Source organism: Nicotiana tomentosiformis, chromosome 8 (genome assembly GCF_000390325.3).
Source record: "Nicotiana tomentosiformis chromosome 8, ASM39032v3, whole genome shotgun sequence".
NCBI classification, from domain to species: Eukaryota; Viridiplantae; Streptophyta; class Magnoliopsida; order Solanales; family Solanaceae; genus Nicotiana; species Nicotiana tomentosiformis.
The window spans coordinates 117,396,128-117,418,704 of NC_090819.1; the positions used below are offsets into that span (position 1 = coordinate 117,396,128).

The following is a 22,577-nucleotide window of genomic DNA, read 5'->3' on the forward strand; positions in this document are numbered from 1 at the left end:
ATGAGTTAGCACTATATTACACAAATTTATAATTTGTTAGCACAAGTTTTTGTTTGGTTTCCTTCATAAAAAAAATATTCCCACTGAAAGTAGAAAAAATGAGAAGAATAACCATTTGACTATTGTATCATAAGATAAAAGAAAAATCACCTTCAAATAAATAAAGTGTTGAGTCATATTATACGAGGGATTTAACAATTTGGAGAAAAAAAAATTAAACTTGTGCTAATTCATGAAAGGAAAATTTGTTGCTTTGCGGGGCGGGGCGAGTTTATGCGGGTTGGTGCGGGGCAGGTGAAAACATAAAATTTTATTATGCGGGGCGGGGCAGGTTGAAGTCTTTGCGGGTTAAGACTAAACCCGCCGCCGCCCGCCCCATTGCCATCTTTGTAAGACATAATTGCAAAGTTAATGATATATTTGGACCTTTTCTTAGGTTCTAAGATACAAATACAAATACGGAAAAGTGGGAGGACATATTTGCAAACTCCAACGATCTCCATAAATCCCAGCTCGCTGGCGCTCTTTCTGGGTTTAGGGTTTACTGGCATAAAAGGCTAGCTGTTAAAACTCCATTATTACTTATTTACTCTGCGGAATTGGACTCGCCGATGGCTACGCCACTGGACCCAATCGTCGATTCACTTCTGAGCAGTTTCCGGCAAGTACCTCCGGCAGCAATTCCGGCGATGCTGGACTGTATATTGGCTTCAACAAACGCTGCTCCTTCATCAATTTTCTCTACTCTCCTCAACGAGTTTCCCACTTTCAGCAAGGTATTATTCATAGACCTAGAATGTACTAAAGAAGCTAAAAGCACTGCTAACTTAAGCCATAAGTAATAAGTATTGCTAAAACGAGCTAAATAACTTGGTACTTAATGGCCATCCACGTGAGCTACTCATTTTGCAACTGGTTTCGAAGGCTATAGCAAATTACCTATTGTATCACAGTCTATTTTCTGGGGTGGACAAAGTTACCTAGTGCCTGTGCTGGTCGGGGTAGCAGGTACTCGGCAGAATTAGCCATGGTGCGCGCAATCTAACTCGGACACCCTGCTGTTATCAAAAAAAAAAAAAAAGATCTTTGGGGGGGGGGGGGAGTGTTACTTCTTTGGCAAGGTTTATCTTTTGGAGCTTCTGTACTTAATTGTATACAGTTGCATCCCTAGAGGCAGATGCAGGATTTTAAATTAGTGGTTGCTGAACCCAATTCACCTTTGTGACATTGTGTATGAACTCGTGTGGGTTTATATTTTCTGAAAAATAATAACTATATATACAGAGGTCGAGCTGATACTTGCATCCGCCCAATGCATCCTCCTTGGGTTGTTTCTTTTAAGAAATTGTTTTTTTAATAAGTTTTTCGTTTAGTAAATTGTTTGCCTATCATAAAGGAAAAAAGAAAAATACGGAAAAATGAAAAGAAGGGATATGTGAATCTGATTTCAGTGACGCAGTAAGATTCACATATCTATATGCTTCATTATAGACATTTAAATCTTTCTTCTTCACTTTTCCCAGGAAAATCCTGTATCATTGTTAAAAATATGCTTTATTATTGGCTTTGATCATTGAGACTTGAAGTTTTGATATCATTTTCTTGTTATTTTTCTATGTACTATATTCTCATTGATGTGGGAGTTGGAGTAAAAAATATTTTGATTGTTAAATATTCTTTGGTGTTTGGTGCTTTTGGTAGGGTATAGTAGATGGGAGCAAACATTTGGATTTGGAGCAGCGTAACTGTGTTGTTTCGTTTGTTAGTGCAATTTGTCACCTTCTGAAGAAGTCAGGTCAGATACATTCATGGATTTATTGGGAATGAGACTTAGTCAGGACTGTGCTTTAACAGCCGAAGTATGTACAGCTAAAAATCTTTTATTCCTGGATTCTTGTTTTTGCAAGTGTGTTATATTAGGCTGTCAACACTGCTTGGTTTGCATCAAGAGTCTCAATTAAGACTGAGACAGACTGATATCCTTCTAGATTTCCCCTCGTATAGTTGATTGTCACTGAGGCATTCTTTTGTGTTCTCAAAATTAGAAAACATCCTTTGCTTTGAGCATAGAAAAGGATACACGTAGTCATGGTTCAAAATATTTTAGTGGCTTGTGAGTTTTAAGTCCTAGTTATTACCATTAAAATTTTTAACTTTTGAAATAAAATCTTCCAATAAAAACCAAACACTACTTAGTAGATCCTCATTTCTAACAAGCCAAATTCTTAAACTTTCTCAATGGTCCCACTCATCTTCAATAGTCGTTAATGATTCAGATATTGTATCAACCACCAGAACATGCCATACCCACAAAGGCAAGATCTATTCAAATGAATCATGATTTAATGGAAACGTGCAAAAAAGAAATTAATGATCCCCTTAAAAAGAAGATCATAAGACCTTCAAAATCACCTTGGAGTTGTGCAGCCTTTTATGTTAACAAAAGTGCAGAAAAGGAAAGAGGAGCCCCCAAACTTGTCATTAATTATAAACCATTAAACAATGTCTTACAATGGATTAGGTACCCGATACCTAATAAAAGAGATTTATTAAAAAGAACTTATAAGGCTAATATCTACAACAAATTTGATATGAAGTCAGGATTTTGGCAAATACAAGTTAGCGAAAAAGATAAATATAAAACTGCTTTCAACGTCCCCTTTGGACAATATGAATGGAATGTTATGCCTTTCGGGTTAAAAAATGTCCCATCAGAATTTTAAAATATAATGAACAATATATTTAACCCATACAGTAATATGTCAATAGTTTATATTGATGATGTTTTAATATTCTCAGAAGAGATAGATGCTCACTTTAAACATCTTAATACTTTCTTTAAGATTGTAAAACATAATGGTTTAGTAGTAAGTGCTAAAAAGATTAAGTTGTTCCAAACAACTATTAGATTCTTAGGTCATGACCTATACCAAGGCACTTATAAACCAATCTGTAGAGCCATTGAGTTTTCATCCAAATTTCCTGATGATATCACAGATAAAACCCAATTACAAAGATTCTCAGGAAGTCTTAATTATGTAGCAGACTTCATTCCTGATATTAGAAAAATTTGTGAACCATTATACAAGCGTCTCAGAAAGAATCCAATTCCATGGAGTGAAGAACAAACTGATACTGTCAAAAGAGTCAAGTCCATTGTTCAAAAACTTCCGTGCCTAGGTATTCCTAATCCTGAGGCATTTATGATAGTCGAGACCGACGCTTCTGATGAAGGGTACAGTGGTATTCTTAAACAACGAGTCTCTTCAAAGTCTCCGGAACAATTAGTTCGTTTCACTTCCAGAATTTGGAATTCAGCTCAGAAAAATTATAGTACAGTCAAAAAAGAAATTTTGTCTATAGTACTATGTATTACAAAGTTTCAAGATGATTTAATAAATAAAGAATTCTTGTTAAGAGTTGATTGTAAATCAGCTAAAGAGATTTTACAAAAAGATGTTAAAAAGCTCATTTCAAAACAGATTTTTGCCAGATAGCAAGCATTATTATCTAGTTTTGATTTTGAAATTGATTTTATTAAAGGTGAAGAAAACTCTTTACCCGATTTTCTAACCAGAGAATTCCTACAGGGAAAGAATGAGACCAAATCAGACGGGTCCCTTTAGGGCTTCACCTAATAGGAATCAAGGAAATAGATATTCTGTACTCGCAGGTAAACTTCTAACCAGTTTAGACTGTGAAATGAAGACCCCAGAGTCCTTTGCACAAGCAGTAAACCCAAACACTCCCTCCAACGGGGAAGGTAAAAAACCCATCTCTCAAGAAAAGGAAAGTTTTGAACTTATACCCAAATCGCCGATCAGGATTTTGGCATTAGACAAAGATTACGAAAATCTCGAAATAGGAGATTTGGTTAAGCCTTGTTATACCAACAGAAATTACGTAGAATCCAGTAACCCTCTCAAGACAAGGAGGTATTACGAATTTATCCTGATAGATACATGATCAATCTCTATAGAACATAAGTTAAAGGATAATACGGACCCTAACAGTATTAAATACTCAAGGTTCACCATTAACAAGATTATTAGCCCATTTGAATGGGGTATGGATCATTTGCACACCCCAATTATGCTATCTAAGCAACATAGGCCTCAAATCTATAATTTCTTTGATTACACAGAAGCATGGTATAATATTTTATACCTACGCCCAAATACCCACACCTGGTTCGTGAAATACAACGAACAAATGATGAAATCAGTCATACCAAGATGGTTTTATGACTTATGGAAGAAATTTGGAGGAACCGAGCAAACAATGTCCAGTAGCTTCCAAGTACACTATGAAAGATTCCAAAAGGAGCATGAAATTTCCACGCTACCTGATCACATTAAGTTATGCAAATATTACTTTGCAAAACGGATTTCTTACATAATCAGCTGGTCCTTCGCCATTGAAGAAATTGACCGAATTAAATATTTGGTTAAAATTCCAAAAATCAAAGGATGGGTGCCTGAAGTAAAAGCAACCCAGTCTAAGTCCAAAGCAGCAAGCAAAGCGGGATCATCTAGTTCCCAAATAGAATTAAAAAGGAGACTCCTAGAAGTCTTGGAAAATATTGATACAGTAGGTCCAACGGAAGTACAAGCTATGCTAGAAGCAGCATCAACATCCTCCTCAGCAGAGAACAATGGAGACATGGAAGACCAGCAAGGTATTGCACAAGTCTACCGTGCCTATGCAGAAGAAGAATAGCATCTGAAGACAGATGACTCATCCGACAAAAACAAAATAGCTTTTTCAAAAGGCAAGCTGACTCTTCAAAAAAGAAAGAGTCACTTGACAACCACAACCACATAAGGACAATTTCAGCAAAGCAAAAGACGACTCTTCAGCAAAAGCAGAAGACATCAAGTTAGGATCGTTCATTTGTAAGATTGAGATTAACTCAACAATTTTCAGAAGTCTATAAAAAGACTTTCAAATTGTAATCAAAGGGCATCCGAAAATTTTCCAAGATTTTCTCCGTATCATTTCTCTCCCCCATCTCTGTAAATATTCTCTTATGTTTGAATAAAGCTTTTAGCAAGTAAGTGTTTCTGTCTTACTATTTTAATTCCGCATTTATTTTATGATAAAACCTATGATTCTCTTTATGGTATTAGAGCCATGTTACTAAGCATGAGAGGCTAAACCTTTCATACTGTCTTTAGGGTTTGTCGAAATCTTGTTATCATATTCATGTTATAGATCTTAATTATTCTATAATGTTCATTTCTGCATAGGTTTACTGTTCATCTTCTTTAAAACTTCAGATCTTATTCTCTAGTGTGAGGTTATAGTTCTATGTTCATAGTGTGAGGGATCCTTGTAGGGTGTTGATTAAACCTTATTAAACTGCCGTCAGTTGCCGTCGTCCATAGGCTAGGGGAGTGCCGTCAGAGACAGGACACAATAGGACACAGTTAACACGTTTAATCCCCAACCCCCAAGATAACTTAGAACTAAGAACATAATCGAGATAACTTAAGAAAAGATCAGTTAGTGAAGAAGAAGATAAATAGTAGACACTATACAATTAGGAACATTATAGAACTGTTAAGACTAATAACATATGATAGGATAAGATAACAGAGAAAGTAGACTTACGCCTTAAAGATAGTATAATTCTCAAACTACTAAAGTAATACTTTAAAGTTTTTTTTAATGAAAAGACATCCTTCGTTTATGCAAATAGATTTTCATAATAAACACAGATGGTCTCTTTTAAAAACCAAAAGAAAACTGAACAAATACATCTCAGAAGTAACTGAAGAACTTTGTTTTCATAGAAATCTGTTTAATTTCTATAAAAAGGTTAATAACCCAAGAATATCTATAGAAGAGGTATTAGAAACAATTAAGTATAAACATCGAACCCTCGATAGATATACCAAACTTAAGGTAGATTTCATTAGTTATCTAAAAACTAATAAAAATAATATTAACAGGTGTACATCCCAATTTTAAAATGAATAATTCAGATAAGAATAAAATTCTTAATGACATAAATAAATCTCTGGCAGTAACGAATATTGCCAAAATTGAAAATGATTTACAAAATTGGAGTATTCCAAGAGAATCTTATAGTACGATATATCATACAGGAAAGTTTGATTTTATAAAAAATTATAACATCAAAACTTGCGAATCAACTCTGGCCATCAATAACTCGATAGAAAGAATCAAGTTATTAGCTGCACATGATATTCAACAATATAGAAAGAAATTTAATTTTCTTCACATTGGATTAGTACAAGTTGCGAGTTTCTATTGGAAATGTTTAATCTTTTCTTCCATTCCCGGGTTTTTTAAAGTTTGTTCAATTTTGTGAACTTTTATATCATTTTTTAAATAATTTATTTGATTTGAAAGTAAATTTATTTTAAAAATAGTTTTTGATTTGAGAAAGTCACTTTCTTCTTTGGAGATAGAATTAAGATAAGGGAATTTTATTTCCTTTCCTAATATTGTGGTACAAATTTCATCTAAGTTATCATGATATGGTTTAATTTGGGTTATAAATGGTATTCCAAGGATAAATTCTTCATTTGTATCCCTGGTTACCACAAAATCGTTTATAAAGCAGATTCCATCATTACAAATGTGGGCTTTTGATAATTTATAATCTATCTTTAATTTTTCTTCTGTGGCGGAATATAGTTTTGTAGTACTTTTCTCTAAATACTTAGTTGGTATTATTCCTTCTATTATGCAGTTTCTATCTGCACCTGAGTCCGGTAGAGCTAATTTATTTACCGTAATATCCTTTATTTTTAAGGTAATAGGAATATGGTAGCTTTGGGCTTTTACTCTTGTAATTTTGGCCACAGCAGTACCATTAACTGGATCGTCATCATTTTTCGAGTTATCATCTTCTGTGAAATATTCACCAGTTGATTTATTGGCTGCTTGTAATATTTCTTTTGTGAGGTTTTCCATTTCTATTTTGTCAAGTCTGAGCTTAACCATTTTTAATTTATCTTTTACAGATTTTAATTCTATCTGTAGATGTTGAATAGTAGGTTTATCATCTTTGACAGAAAATCTATTCATTACTTCTTTCATATTAAAAGGTTCTATTTTATGATTATTTCCTTTTTGATTAATGATGACATTTTTTAATTCTGTTAAATATTTTCCTTTGATTTCTTCATCATCTATGTGATTAATAATATCAAATAAGACTTTTTTGGAGTCGTTAGTAATGACTTTAATAGAATTTTGTCCGCACACACATATTGCACCAGTGCAGCTACAATTGTCTTCTTTAGAGCTACTGCTGCTGTCTGAGCTATATGCCATATTGATTAATTCATCGTCACTGTCAGAATAACTTTCATCTGATGATGACGATAATGTGCTGTTATCATTTTGTTCAAGAATAGCGAATAGCTTTTCTTTAGTATTTTCATCAATTTCTAAGGTGTTAACCCTTTTCCTCTTTTTGTTGGTGACTGGGCATTCATTAGCTCTATGCCCTGTCTTTCCACATGACCAACATTTATCACCGTGTTCCTTTTTAGAACGTCTTTTGAACCTTCTCTTTTTAGGGATTCCTTCTTTCTTTTCTTTACGCTTATGGCGTCTTTTGGGATTTTCAGAAGATTTTTTGTGTTGTTTTGCTCTTTTAGAAGGAGCATCAATTGTTTTAAAACCAAAGTCTTGGCAAAAACTACCTAACTCTGTTTTAGATTGAAGTCTGTCTTTTTTAATAAGACTTTTAAGTTTTAGATTCGTACATAAGTCAAGACCTGTTACATTGATAAAGCTGATTAAATCACCATATGTAAGATTATCATAAGGGATTTGACCATTAAATCTATCTTTGATTTTTGTTCTTACCTTTTCGGCAAATAATCTTGGTAGACCGCTGATAAATCTTTCTTTTCAGAAAGCACTACCGCAGTCTTCTCTAATCATTACTTTTTCTATGAACATATATATATATACCACCTAAAATCTGTTAATTTTGGGCAATTAAGATTGTTAAGAAGTTCTAAACTCCTATCTTGGAAAAGTTTTGGCTCTCCAATGAAGTGTTTAGCAATACAATAGATTAAAGTTGCAGAAGCATCTTCTCTAGCTTCTTGTTCTGCAACTTGCATTCCTGATTCGGTTTTTACTACAGTTGCGACTGTGGTGGCTTCTAAGATTTGATTTTTATTTTCTTCGGAAAGATAATTATCTGACCAATTTTTTAACATTCCAGTGAATCCTGAAATTATTAATGTTGCAGCATATTTGTCTGATGCATTTTTCATTTTATAAGTGGTAACTGCAATTCCAATTTCATGAAGTTTTTTGTAGATTTGGCTTTCTGCTAACCCATCTATATTCCATTCGGTGATTCCAGTTTCGTTATGACTGGCGCTAGTTAAATAGATATCTTCTTCGAATTGGACATCTGGGAATGATGCTCTATTGTAGTAATTCTTTTTATTAGAATGTCTTGGGTCATTAGTAAGTCTATTGATTTCAGAGTCAATAATTTTAATTGTGGAAATCGTTTTTATTTTATTAATAGCTTCGGAAATTTCTTTAGAGGTTTTTATTAAATTTTCTAGTTTTTTCCTTTTTTCAGGGAACTCTTCCTTTGCTTTTAGAGCAGTATATTCTTTTTCAATAGAACTTAATTTATTTTGTAAATTATGAAGTTCTATAATTTTATCATTTTTACTAGTGCTGGCTTGGCTGGAAGAAGAATCTCCTTTAGAGATTGTTAATTTTGTTTTAAGCTGATCTTCGATTTTTTTCAGAAGCTTATCTGTAAAGTTGAATTTTTCATTTAATTCAGGAAACTTCTCTTTAGAATATTCAGGAAGTTTTATTATTGGATGTGTTTCAATTTTAGGGTTTATTATGGATTTCGTAGGAACTCCTAATTTATTGGTATCCTTTAGCTGGTTTGATACCACATGTAATAGGTTATTAGTGTAATTATTTTGTACAATAATTTTATTAATATCTTTGTTAGTTGGTCCACTTTCAGTATGAACGCTTTCTCTTTTAAAAGGGGAAGCCGTGATTACTTCACTTTGAATTGGTATTAGAATTTCTTCTAAGGGTGGAGTGGTGACTTCTATTATACCTTTATTTTTGATACGTATCTACGTACCATTTTATATTAATAATGTTGTTAGGGTGTAACCACTGAGCATCTAGACTTTTCCAATCAATTTCAAAGTCATCTGCTCGGATTACAGTTAATTGATCAACTGTTTCTGCAGCTGGGCTTCTTGGAGTAGTATCAAAGGGCCTATTTTGATAAATAACTTGGGGAACAGTTTTGTTAAAATCTACTCCCTTAAGTTTTGTGTTAATTTCTTCAATTAACTCTTCATCACTTTTGTTACTTCTATTATCCTCCGGGGATTTGGAAGAAGAAGAAGGTTTAGTAAAGGACATTCTTCTGCTGGAAGAAGCTTCACTAGCTGAGCCTGACCTTAAAAACTTTAGGTCAATGACTCCAGATGGATATTAAATGACTTGTTCAATGAATGAACTCTCAGGTTCATATTTTGGTTGGGTGATGGCGTCAAAACTCCATTCATCTTTTGACAAAATTTCGTTCCATTGAATCATTCTAGGGACGAAAGTGTTACTATGTTCTTGGTTTGCTTCCATGAGCATAGTAACTCCTTTATTACTTTCGATTTTAGCTTTTGGAGCTAAGGTTGTTTTCATTAGTCTGTAATAAACTCTGTATATTATGGCTATTTCTCTTGTATTGACTTTGCTATACATATTTTTTGTTTTAATATTAAGAGTTAAGGTATCCAAAACATTTTGGTCATTTATGTCAACTGAAAAGTTTGGATAACAATTAAAGTATACCGGGCTTTAGGCTAGGTTACTTTGCAGAACTCCTAATAATGAATCATCAAAGTTCAGAAGTCTGTCATCTCTTAGTAAGAGACAGAGAGGGGTGTCTAAACCTAATCAGTATAAAGGTTTGACCGCCCCTTGTACTAATCCAATGTGAAAGAAAATTAAATTTCTTTCTATATTGTTGAATATCATGTGCAGCTAATAACTTGATTCTTTCTATCGAGTTATTGATGGCCAGAGTTGATTCGCAAGTTTTGATGTTATAATTTTTTATAAAATCAAACTTTCCTGTATGATATATCGTACTATAAGATTCTCTTGGAATACTCCAATTTTGTAAATCATTTTCAATTTTGGCAATATTCGTTACTGCCAGAGATTTATTTATGTCATTAAGAATTTTATTCTTATCTGAATTATTCATTTTAAAATTGGGATGTACACCTGTTAATATTATTTTTATTAGTTTTTAGATAACTAATGAAATCTACCTTAAGTTTGGTATATCTATCGAGGGTTCGATGTTTATACTTAATTGTTTCTAATACCTCTTCTATAGATATTCTTGGGTTATTAACCTTTTTATAGAAATTAAACAGATTTCTATGAAAACAAAGTTCTTCAGTTACTTCTGAGATGTATTTGTTCAGTTTTCTTTTGGTTTTTAAAAGAGACCATCTGTGTTTATTATGAAAATCTATTTGCATAAACGAAGGATGTCTTTTCATTAAAAAAAACTTTAAAGTATTACTTTAGTAGTTTGAGAATTATACTATCTTTAAGGCGTAAGTCTACTTTCTCTGTTATCCTATCCTATCATATGTTATTAGTCTTAACAGTTCTATAATGTTCCTAATTGTATAGTGTCTACTATTTATCTTCTTCTTCACTAACTGATCTTTTCTTAAGTTATCTCGATTATGTTCTTAGTTCTAAGTTATCTTGGGGGTTGGGGATTAAACGTGTTAACTGTGTCCTATTGTGTCCTGTCTCTGACGGCACTCCCCTAGCCTATGGACGACGGCAACTGACGGCAGTTTAATAAGGTTTAATCAACACCCTACAAGGATCCCTCACACTATGAACATAGAACTATAACCTCACACTAGAGAATAAGATCTGAAGTTTTAAAGAAGATGAACAGTAAACCTATGCAGAAATGAACATTATAGAATAATTAAGATCTATAACATGAATATGATAACAAGATTTCGACAAACCCTAAAGACAGTATGAAAGGTTTAGCCTCTCATGCTTAGTAACATGGCTCTAATACCATAAAGAGAATCATAGGTTTTATCATAAAATAAATGCGGAATTAAAATAGTAAGACAGAAACACTTACTTGCTAAAAGCTTTATTCAAACATAAGAGAATATTTACAGAGATGGGGGAGAGAAATGATACGGAGAAAATCTTGGAAAATTTTCGGATGCCCTTTGATTACAATTTGAAAGTCTTTTTATAGACTTCTGAAAATTGTTGAGTTAATCTCAATCTTACAAATGAACGATCCTAACTTGATGTCTTCTGCTTTTGCTGAAGAGTCGTCTTTTGTTTTGCTGAAATTGTCCTTATGTGGTTGTGGTTGTCAAGTGACTCTTTCTTTTTTGAAGAGTCAGCTTGCCTTTTGAAAAAGCTATTTTGTTTTTGTCGGATGAGTCATCTGTCTTCAGATGCTATTCTTCTTCTGCATAGGCACGGTAGACTTGTGCAATACCTTGCTGGTCTTCCATGTCTCCATTGTTCTCTGCTGAGGAGGATGTTGATGCTGCTTCTAGCATAGCTTGTACTTCCGTTGGACCTACTGTATCAATATTTTCCAAGACTTCTAGGAGTCTCCTTTTTAATTCTATTTGGGAACTAGATGATCCCGCTTTGCTTGCTGCTTTGGACTTAGACTGGGTTGCTTTTACTTCAGGCACCCATCCTTTGATTTTTGGAATTTTAACCAAATATTTAATTCGGTCAATTTCTTCAATGGCGAAGGACCAGCTGATTATGTAAGAAATCCGTTTTGCAAAGTAATATTTGCATAACTTAATGTGATCAGGTAGCGTGGAAATTTCATGCTCCTTTTGGAATCTTTCATAGTGTACTTGGAAGCTACTGGACATTGTTTGCTCGGTTCCTCCAAATTTCTTCCATAAGTCATAAAACCATCTTGGTATGACTGATTTCATCATTTGTTCGTTGTATTTCACGAACCAGGTGTGGGTATTTGGGCGTAGGTATAAAATATTATACCATGCTTCTGTGTAATCAAAGAAATTATAGGTTTGAGGCCTATGTTGCTTAGATAGCATAATTGGGGTGTGCAAATGATCCATACCCCATTCAAATGGGCTAATAATCTTGTTAATGGTGAACCTTGAGTATTTAATACTGTTAGGGTCCGTATTATCCTTTAACTTATGTTCTATAGAGATTGATCATGTATCTATCAGGATAAATTCGTAATACCTCCTTGTCTTGAGAGGGTTACTGGATTCTACGTAATTTCTGTTGGTATAACAAGGCTTAACCAAATCTCCTATTTCGAGATTTTCGTAATCTTTGTCTAATGCCAAAATCCTGATCGGCGATTTGGGTATAAGTTCAAAACTTTCCTTTTCTTGAGAGATGGGTTTTTTACCTTCCCCGTTGGAGGGAGTGTTTGGGTTTACTGCTTGTGCAAAGGACTCTGGGGTCTTCATTTCACAGTCTGAACTGGTTAGAAGTTTACCTGCGAGTACAGAATATCTATTTCCTTGATTCCTATTAGGTGAAGCCCTAAAGGGACCCGTCTGATTTGGTCTCATTCTTTCCCTGTAGGAATTCTCTGGTTAGAAAATCGGGTAAAGAGTTTTCTTCACCTTTAATAAAATCAATTTCAAAATCAAAACTAGATAATAATGCTTGCTATCTGGCAAAAATCTGTTTTGAAATGAGCTTTTTAACATCTTTTTGTAAAATCTCTTTAGCTGATTTACAATCAACTCTTAACAAGAATTCTTTATTTATTAAATCATCTTGAAACTTTGTAATACATAGTACTATAGACAAAATTTCTTTTTTGACTGTACTATAATTTTTCTGAGCCGAATTCTAAATTCCGGAAGTGAAACGAACTTATTGTTCCGGAGACTTTGAAGAGACTCGTTGTTTAAGAATACCACTGTACCCTTCATCAGAAGCGTCGATTTTGACTATCATAAATGCCTTAGGATTAGGAATACCTAGGCACGAAAGTTTTTGAACAATGGACTTGACTCTTTTGACAGTATCAGTTTGTTCTTCACTCCATGGAATTGGATTCTTTCTGAGACGCTTGTATAATGGTTCACAAATTTTCCTAATATCAGGAATGAAGTCTGCTACATAATTAAGACTTCCTGAGAATCTTTGTAATTGGGTTTTATCTGTGATATCATCAGGAAATTTGGATGAAAACTCAATGGCTCTACAGATTGGTTTATAAGTGCCTTGGTATAGGTCATGACCTAAGAATCTAATAGTTGTTTGGAACAACTTAATCTTTTTAGCACTTACTACTAAACCATTATGTTTTACAATCTTAAAGAAAGTATTAAGATGTTTAAAGTGAGCATCTATGTCTTCTGAGAATATTAAAACATCATCAATATAAACTATTGACATTACTGTATGGGTTAAATATATTGTTCATTATATTTTGAAATTCTGATGGGACATTTTTTCACCCGAAAGGCATAACATTCCATTCATATTGTCCAAAGGGGACGTTGAAAGCAGTTTTATATTTATCTTTTTCGCTAATTTGTATTTGCCAAAATCCTGACTTCATATCAAATTTGCTGTATATATTAGCCTTATAAGTTCTTTTTAATAAATCTCTTTTATTAGGTATGAGGTATCTAATCCATTGTAAGACCTTGTTTAATGGTTTATAATTAATGACTAGTCTGGGGGCTCCTCTTTCCTTTTCTGCACTTTTGTTAACATAAAAGGCTGCACAACTCCAAGGTGATTTTGAAGGTCTTATGATCTTCTTTTTAAGGAGATCATTAATTTCTTTTTTGGACGTTTCCATTAAATCATGATTCATTTGAATAGGTCTTGCCTTTGTGGGTATGGCATGTTCTGTGAATTCATTAATATAGGGTAGTTCAACTACATGTCTTTTCCTTTCCTAGAAGGCATTGGGTAATTCTGAACAAACTTCAAGTTCGAGTTTCTGTTGGAAATGTTTAATCTTTCCTTCCATTCCCGGGGTTTTTAAAGTTTGTTCAATTTTGTGAACTTTTATATCGTTTTTAAATAATTTATTTGATTTGAAAGTAAATTTATTTTAAAAATAGTTTTTGATTTGAGGAAGTCACTTTCTTCTTTGGAGATAGAATTTAGATAAGGGAATTTTATTTCCTTTACTAATATTGTGGTACAAATTGCAGTTAAGTTATCATGATATGGTTTAATTTGGGTTATAAATGGTATTCCAAAGATAATTTCTTCATTTATATCCCTGGTTACCACAAAATCGTTTATAAAGCAGATTCCATCATTATAAATGTGGGCTTTTGATAATTTATAATCTATCTTTAATTTTTCTCCTGTGGCAGAATATAGTTTTGTAGTACTTTTCTCTAAATACTTGGTTGGTATTATTCCTTTTATTATGAAGTTTCTATCTGCACCTGAGTTCAGTAGAGCTAATTTATTTAGCGCAATATCCTTTATTTTTAAGGTAATAGGAATATGGTAGCTTTGGATTTATTGGGAATGAGACTTAGTCAGGACTGTGCTTTAACGGCCGAAGTATGTGCAGCTAAAAATCTTTTATTCCTGGATTCTTGTTTTTGCAAGTGTGTTATATTAGGCTGTCAACACTGCTTGGTTTGCATCAAGAGTCTCAATTAGGACTGAGACAGACTGATATCCTTCTAGGTTTCCCCTCGTATAGTTGATTGTCACTGAGGCATTCTTTTGTGTTCTCAAAATTAGAAAACATCCTTTGCTTTGAGCATAGAAAAGGATACACGTAGTCATGGTTCAAAATATTTTAGTGGCTTGTGAGTTTTTAAGTCCTAGTTATTACCATTAAAATTTTTAACTTTTCAAGGAAATTAAAATCTTCCAATAAAAACCAAACACTACTTAGTAGATCCTCATTTCTAACAAGCCAAGTTCTTAAACTTTCTCAATGGTCCCACTCATCTTCAATAGTCGTTAATGATTCAGATATTGTATCAACCACCAGAAGTTATCTTTTACCATGTGACTGTGTAAGATAAAATGACTTGAGAATGGTTAATTTATTTCTGATTTCCCGTTAAGAGATTTATTACACTGTGTTGCATACTGAATGGATGATATTGTTCCTTGTTTCCAAGCAACGGGACCATCTACTTTAAATTGAGGTTGCTTATTCCCGTGAGTCCATGACGCTTTCTTTGAACCAAGAGTTGAATCATGACTATTTTTTACTGAAAGCTTGAAACAAAAATTTCTTTCAATGTAAGACTGAAGATAAGGGGAAAAAAAATGGAAGGTACTTATAAAAGAAAAGAAAGAAAGGGGTAATGTGGGAAATTATAATGAATAGCTACCTTGACATTTCATTTCATTTTTCCTTTTCCCGTTTAAAATGAATGAATATCTTTTGCATAAATTTTTGGTTCTTTACATTAAATAAGATAGGTACATTTTTTCACATTTTCCATGTCAGACTTTATTTTGACTTCTTCAACTCAATCCATTCGAATATAGGAAATAGTTAATGGGTTTGGCCCAAGCTCAAGAAGATTACAATTGTCGAACTTCAAGTGCTAGATAGTAGTGGGACAAGCAGTCAGCTTGGTATATCACCTTGTCTGAGTGGTCATCAGTTCACCGCTTTAAATACTGCTGCATTTATATTACTGACATACAAAATATAATGCATATTAAAATAAAATTATTTTAAAGTTTCTCTGTGGCTTGTCATACAGAAATTTTAGAATTGCTCCTGGTTGTGCATTTATGTCGCATCATTATGTCGCTTGCCTATCTTAAGGATCATATTCATTCCTCCAAATATTTTAACCATTGTGGTCTGTGAGGCTTGGAAATATTAGTTTGTCAGCCAGAGAGAGTTTGTTGAATTCTAGTTATAGGCTTCAAATCTTTTCATTTGGCCTCAAACTTTTTACTGGCTTGATACCTTTTATACCTTTTCTGCAGGAGCTGAGACTAGATATATGCAGTTATTGATTTGGAAAATATTTCTTCCCCTAATGAAGCTGGTTCATTCCATTGATCGTGAATTATTTAACAAGGTAAAAATATTCATTTCTGTTGAATAAGGATATATATAAAATTTTATAGACTTCAGATTATAGATGATGTGATTTTGTTTTTGGCCAAAATTTTGTTTCTGATTTTCTCTGACTGAACTTGACGACGGATTTAGGTTGCAGGCATGACTTTCAGTGTTGTCTCTGACACAAACAGTTGGGGGGTTGTTGAAGTAACCATTATCCCATTTTTGTTAAGATTGGTCAGACTATCTATGACTGAGATTCAAAGTGAAGAGTTAGATGCTTATAAATGGTGCCTGACTTCTAATTATTCAGAAGACTGGCATTTGGAGCCACAGTGCACACTAAATTTATGTTCGCAGTTAAGAGACAACGAGATATATAACAATCTTGTGCAATGCAATCCTAACTATTTGCCGCTGCCTATTTCTTGTCATATTTTAACCTTGATACTAGATGCTGCTCAGCAAAGTTTACATACAGTGAGATCAGTATCTGGATTGGACTCTGTAGACGGATGCTGCACTGATATATTTTCTGCAAAGTTGCTCTGGGATCTTTGCAATATTACAATTCAAATGCTTTCACAAAGCTTGGAGCATCGGTCTTCTGCAATTACCTTTTTGCTGCCCTCCATATTCAGAGCACTTGATTCTCATTCTGCTTTTGAAATCTCAATTAATGGACAGAACTATGTACTTTCTCGGTAAAATTCTCTTGCTTTTTAATTGGACATGAAATGATGATTACTTATACATGTATAAAGTGTCTGAATTCTGGACTTATGCCACTAGATTATTGCTCTTTTAGGAGAAGTATTTTAGAGAAACTATGGAAGAGTTGCAAGACAATGTTTTCTTTGGGGCCCCTGGAGAGAAGAGATGCATATTCTATACTTTCTCTGTACCTGTCTTTCTTTACTTATACTGATGAATGCCAGTATATTTATATGAGTAGCACGGCAGAAGTGTTTGATTTGAGATCAGAGAAACAATTCTGGGATGAAATGAAAAAAGGCTTGGTATGTTGTTTATCTACTATAATGTGTTTCCATTGTTTGATAATAGCTCTTGCGGCAAGCCTACGAGTAACTTGTTTTTTATTATCTAATATCTGTAATCTTCTTAGGTTGATAAAGAGAGCTCAGTGAGGAAGCAATCTTTATATATACTGAAGAGAACCATAAATTTAGACGAGAAAAACCAGTATCAAACCACTGTTAAGACCATAGACGAGAGAAGTTTAGTCTATCGTGGTATGACTAAAAGGGAAAGGTGGGCTGAGGAGGAAGCTAAGTCCCTGGGAGTTGGAATAATTAGCAACAAAAGTGATTTCCTTTCCAGTTGCTACCAGAAATGGGAGGCATTCTTTCTTCTTTATGAAATGCTCGAAGAGTATGGCACTCACTTGGTCGAAGCAGCATGGAGTCACCAGGTTTGATCACATGATGACAAATACTTTCACATTCTCTTTGCATAGCTGTGAAACGTCTTTTGGTAATAAAAAAAGCAGTTAGCATTAGCAACATTCCCTTGTATATGTTAAGGTGATGAAGGAATTCCGCTGAACCCTCATATTAGGATGATTTATTAATTTATTGATTAGAAATAAATGTATTAATTTTTAGGTATTTTGCTTGACTAGAGTGTTGAGATTCTAAAAGCTCAAACCAAGAAAGTAAAAAGTTTGTGATTTAAGAAATTGATTATAGGTCAGTGTGCTATCTTATGGTGCGCTTCTCTTCCTGATCTTTTTCCCTTTTGATTTTATTCTTTTTCCGTATAGGTTTCCTTTTATGTGTGATTTGATTTGCTACTGAAGTTTATCGATTCCAGTAATATGGGATGTATCATCACTATCACATACTAACAAACACTACTGTATAACTAATTTTCCCTGCAGATGACCTTGTTGCTTCATTCCTCTTTGTCTCCAGAGAATTCAGTAAAAACTATCAATGGAAATGCGTGCCGAACTTGGATGGACAGTTTAGAAGAAATTTTTGAGTGGTTAGCTGTACTGTGGGAACGTGGTTTTTGTCATGATAATCCTCAAGGTAGAGGGAAAAAAATAGTAGACTGATATATATTATGGTAGAGAACACTTATCTGATTGATTGTTTTAATGATTTACCACATTAGCATCCTGCTACCTTTTTAAATTCTTTTTTTAACATTCTGCTACTTTTTTTCATTCCTTTTCTTTTTCCCATTGTAGTTCGGTGCTTGGTCATGCGGTCATTTCTGTGTACAGAGTGGACAAAATACAATCACTGCGCAAAGTTGGTTCCACAAAATTTCGTTACTGGTTCACTTGTAGAAGGACTGAATGATCCTGTGCACAACAAAGATTTTGGTATGTTTATCTCTAGATCACTTATAGGACATGTATGTCTTTGTGGTTTATTTTGTCCTTTGTTGCTCAAGTGGCGTTTTACAAGCGACTGATGTGGGTGGTGCGATGTGGAAGCAAATGGAGAACGAATGACCTCTGCTACCTTGTAATTGGATTTGGGTTGCCTGATTTTGGAATTTCTTGATACTTTAGGGCTAAAGCTTTAGTATTATGAAACTGGCATATCAAAAGCTTTAGACTGGAGGACTATGGATTACACAAAGGTTTCTGAGAAGGGCAGAGCCTCGGTGTTGATGCATGAGGGAGAAAATTTGAGTCAGGCTACTCCTTTCTTTCCTGGAAAACTGGAACTGAAATGTTACCATCTCAAAAGAAAAAAAATGGAACTCAAACTGTCCTTTCTGGATGTCCCAAAATAAAACATAAGGCAGGGGGGTGATCGCAGAAAAATATGGGGTCTTGGTAGGCGGATGGATGACTAAAAATATTACATTCTGGTGGAGAAGAATAATGCAAGATCAACAGAGCCATTGATGTAATTTGAAAGTTGTAATTCATTTTTGATACAGTGATGGACTTCCTGAGCTCCTTGAGAAAGGAGAAAAATCCTATGTGTCTTTTGTATCTCTAGCACTTTCTTTGTGCTTGGACGATTAATACATTTCGTTATTTAAAAAAAAGATTTAGTAACATTCTATAGCCGTTCAGACATACTGCTGGAATACATGTATCATGACTGTACTGATTCTTTTGTTTGTGCATATGTTACATAGGTGTAAGAGGAGTTTACTCTACCTGGACAATTGAAGCTGCTGCCCAATTTTTTTCCCAGTACAGTAGTTATCTAGATGAAAGGTATGCTATCACATATTGATAAGTTCTTACTTCAACTATTAGGATTAGAATTTTATAATTTTTATTGGATGGAAGTAGGGGTGATAGACCTGTTTATGAGTTGGAAGAGAGTCGCAGTCTGATTAAAAAACGGATTGTGTATGGAAGCTAATTATTTTAAACTAAACTCTCTAAAATAGTAATGGAAGTTTGCAGATGAGGAGAACACTTTGTGCAAGGAAGTGATTAAGTGAAGTATAGGAATAGTCACCTTGCATGGTGTCTAGACGAAGTGATCCAAACATATGGGATTACTTATGAAAGAGACTATAAAGGGGGGAAAAGAGTTCAGTCAGTTCACAAAATCTATAGGCTACTCAGTTCATGTAGGGTTCAATTCCCTTTCATTTTCCTGATCCAAAAAAAATAAATATCTGTTGGTTACTCAGTAGGAAAAAGGAACTGTTTTCAGGTTTTGTTTGAAGTTTGGCGTGGTGATATTACTCTAAAGGATGAATTTCCTCATCTGTTTTTGATGGCAAATGCTAAAACAGCCACAGTAACCCATATATATACTTAATAAGGAATGTCGTGGGTGCTCCAGAAGTTAAACAAAAACAAAAAGTTAGTCCTAATCTACACGATTTTGTCCTGTTTCTCATGGAGAATATTTAGCAAACTTTGGAAGAAAGTTATTTGTGAGGAGAGAGAGACTTATTGCTTTTGCAGTATAGCTTGGAAGCGTAATCTAGCTTGTAAACAACTGTCGAGGATCAGGTATTTCCTGCCAAGCAAATATGGAAGTTGGAGGATCAGTTATTTCCTGAGTGATAGATAGTTATTTAAAAAATGTGAATTAGTCGTAGTTCCCCATAGAATAGGAGTAGGATATGTATTGTATTAATAAGGCTCATTGTATTATAATTGAATAGAATATCAATAATATATTTTTCTCCCGTGCTTTCTCACATGGTATCAGAGCAACTGTGAGAGATCCTTCGCTGTGCAAAAATACCAACGATTCCGGGAAGAACAAATAAGAAAACCGGAAAAATTTTCGGTGACCGCAGGTCTGTCCACAAGAAAGCTCATTCATATCCATCGGTGTTGTGCAAAAACCAACACCACCATGAGGTAGATCAGCTTCCGGCGACCACCCCGTACAAATTTCTTCGGCAGAGCCCCTCCCACGCACCCTTACGCGCCGCCGGCAGAATATTTTCCGGCGAGACTCCGACTCACCCGCCTGCGTGTGAGGTGTTTTCTGGCCAGTTTTTGACAAAGTTTCTTTAGGACTGTTTGGTCGTCCTGTGATTCTGAGCCTACCCATATAGATTACATCAAATTCTGACAACTTTATTCTTTTCCGTCGTGAACGGTGATTCCAACGTGAAATTTTTTCCCCTGTTGTGAATAGCGTATTCCCAGATATTTCTTTAGTTTTTCACTATTTCAAGTGAAGAACTTGGTTTCCCTTTGAACTCCATCTAACTAAGGAAAAAAAAGTCTCCAGCTTAACTTGTTCTGATTTGGCATTCTAAGGTTAACCATACAAGTTTTAGTCAAGAATTTGAGAAATTGGTTGTAGCGAAATGGGATCCAATACTATGAATAGTGGATGGTTTCTCTATCGGATTTTATTAAGTTCCTTAAGTATAAAACATGTAAACATACATCTTCAGAGATAGCTTCCGTTGTTCAAACAGGTAATAGTGTGACTTGTGTCTCCTAATCTTCATCCTCCGATTCTTGGGTTATTGATTCAGGTGCATCTAATCACATTTCTGGTAACAAATCTCTTTTCACTACTATTTCATATTCTCAATCTCTTCCAACAGTCACAATGGCCAACAGGTCTCAAACCATTGCAACTGGAACATGTCAAGCAAGTCCTTCCTTACCTTTAGATTCAATTCTTTATGTTCCCTGTAGTCCTTTTAATCTCATAGCCGTTGGTCGTTTAGCCAAATTCACTTTAATGCTCTGTTTTATTTCTTGACGATCTTGTTTTTTTTTACAGAAACACAGTACGGGGCGGATCATTGGTACCAGACATGAATCAAATGGACGTTATTACCTTATCCTTGATAAATCACATGGACTCACATTTTGTCTTTATTCAACAACTTGTCGTGTTACTGATTCACCAGATTTATTACATAAACGGTTGGGACTTGGCATATCTCAGTTTGTCAAAACTTCATAAAATAGTACTTGGATTATCTCACTTGTCCACTCTAGAGTATGAGTCATGTTAGCTCGGTAAGCAACTCGCTCCTACTTCCCGCGGCGTCCTGATAATCGAACAGAGTCACCTTTTACTTTAGTCATTCAGATTTTTGGGGTCCTAGTCGGGTCAGTTCTACCTTGGGATTCTACTACTTTGTCAGTTTCTTTGATGATTTTTCCGGGTGCACTTGGGATATTTTTGATGAAAAATCGATCTGAGTTGAGTTGTTTTTCTATTTTCCAGACCTTCTACGCTGAAATTCAAAATCAATTTGGGGTTTCTATCCAAAACATTTCGTAGTGATAATGCCCTAGAGTATTTGTCTTTCCAATTTCAACAGTTTATGAACTCTCATGGAATCATTCATCAAACATCTTGTCCGTACACATCTCAACAAAATAGGGTAGTTGAAAGAAAGAATAAACATCTCGTTGAAACTGCTCGTACCCTACTCATACAATCTTATCTTCCGTTGCATTTTTTGGGGATGCAGTTCTCACATCTTGTTTCCCCACTCACCTTTGTTCTCTCTTCCTCCCCGTATCTTTGGGATCACGTGTTTTGTTCATAACCTTACTCCAGGAAAAGATAAGTTAGTTCCTTGTGCTCTTAAGTGCATATTTTTTGGGTTACTCGAGAATCGATGCTATTCACCTGACCTCCAAAAATATGCACTTAAGAGCTTAAGAGAACTAAACACATTGAGATTGACTATCACTTCGTCAGAGAAAAGATACACTCAAGAGATATTACTACAAAGTTTGTGAAGTCGAATGATCATCTTGCAGATATTTTCACCTAGTCCTTTACTGGTCCTCGTATTAGTTACATATGTAACAAGCTCGGTACATATAATTTGTATGCACCGGCTTGAGGGGGAGGGTTAGATAGTTATGTAAATAATGTGAATTAGTCGTAGTCCCACATAGAATTGGAGTAGGATATGTATTGTATAAATAGGGCTCATTGTATTATAATTGAGTAGAATATCAATCATATATTTTTCTCCCGTGCTTTCTCACACTGAGATAGCTGGTGGAATCCTCTCCTTCATCTTACGGCGAGTA

The 22,577-nt window shown here is 34.4% G+C and overlaps 1 protein-coding gene across 1 annotated transcript in view; it reads left to right on the forward strand.

The window, feature by feature from the left end:
* Positions 1-446: 446 nt before the first annotated feature.
* Positions 447-22,577, forward strand: part of LOC104090864 (uncharacterized) — a 62,487-nt gene continuing 40,356 nt past the window's right edge. The window contains exons 1-9 of the mRNA XM_070182700.1: positions 447-776; positions 1,702-1,795; positions 16,015-16,109; positions 16,244-16,797; positions 16,902-17,112; positions 17,220-17,525; positions 17,994-18,147; positions 18,309-18,446; positions 19,220-19,301. Of these exons, the coding sequence (XP_070038801.1) occupies positions 612-776; positions 1,702-1,795; positions 16,015-16,109; positions 16,244-16,797; positions 16,902-17,112; positions 17,220-17,525; positions 17,994-18,147; positions 18,309-18,446; positions 19,220-19,301 (1,799 nt within the window). The 5' untranslated portion in view covers positions 447-611. The remainder of the gene's footprint in view (positions 777-1,701; positions 1,796-16,014; positions 16,110-16,243; positions 16,798-16,901; positions 17,113-17,219; positions 17,526-17,993; positions 18,148-18,308; positions 18,447-19,219; positions 19,302-22,577) is intronic.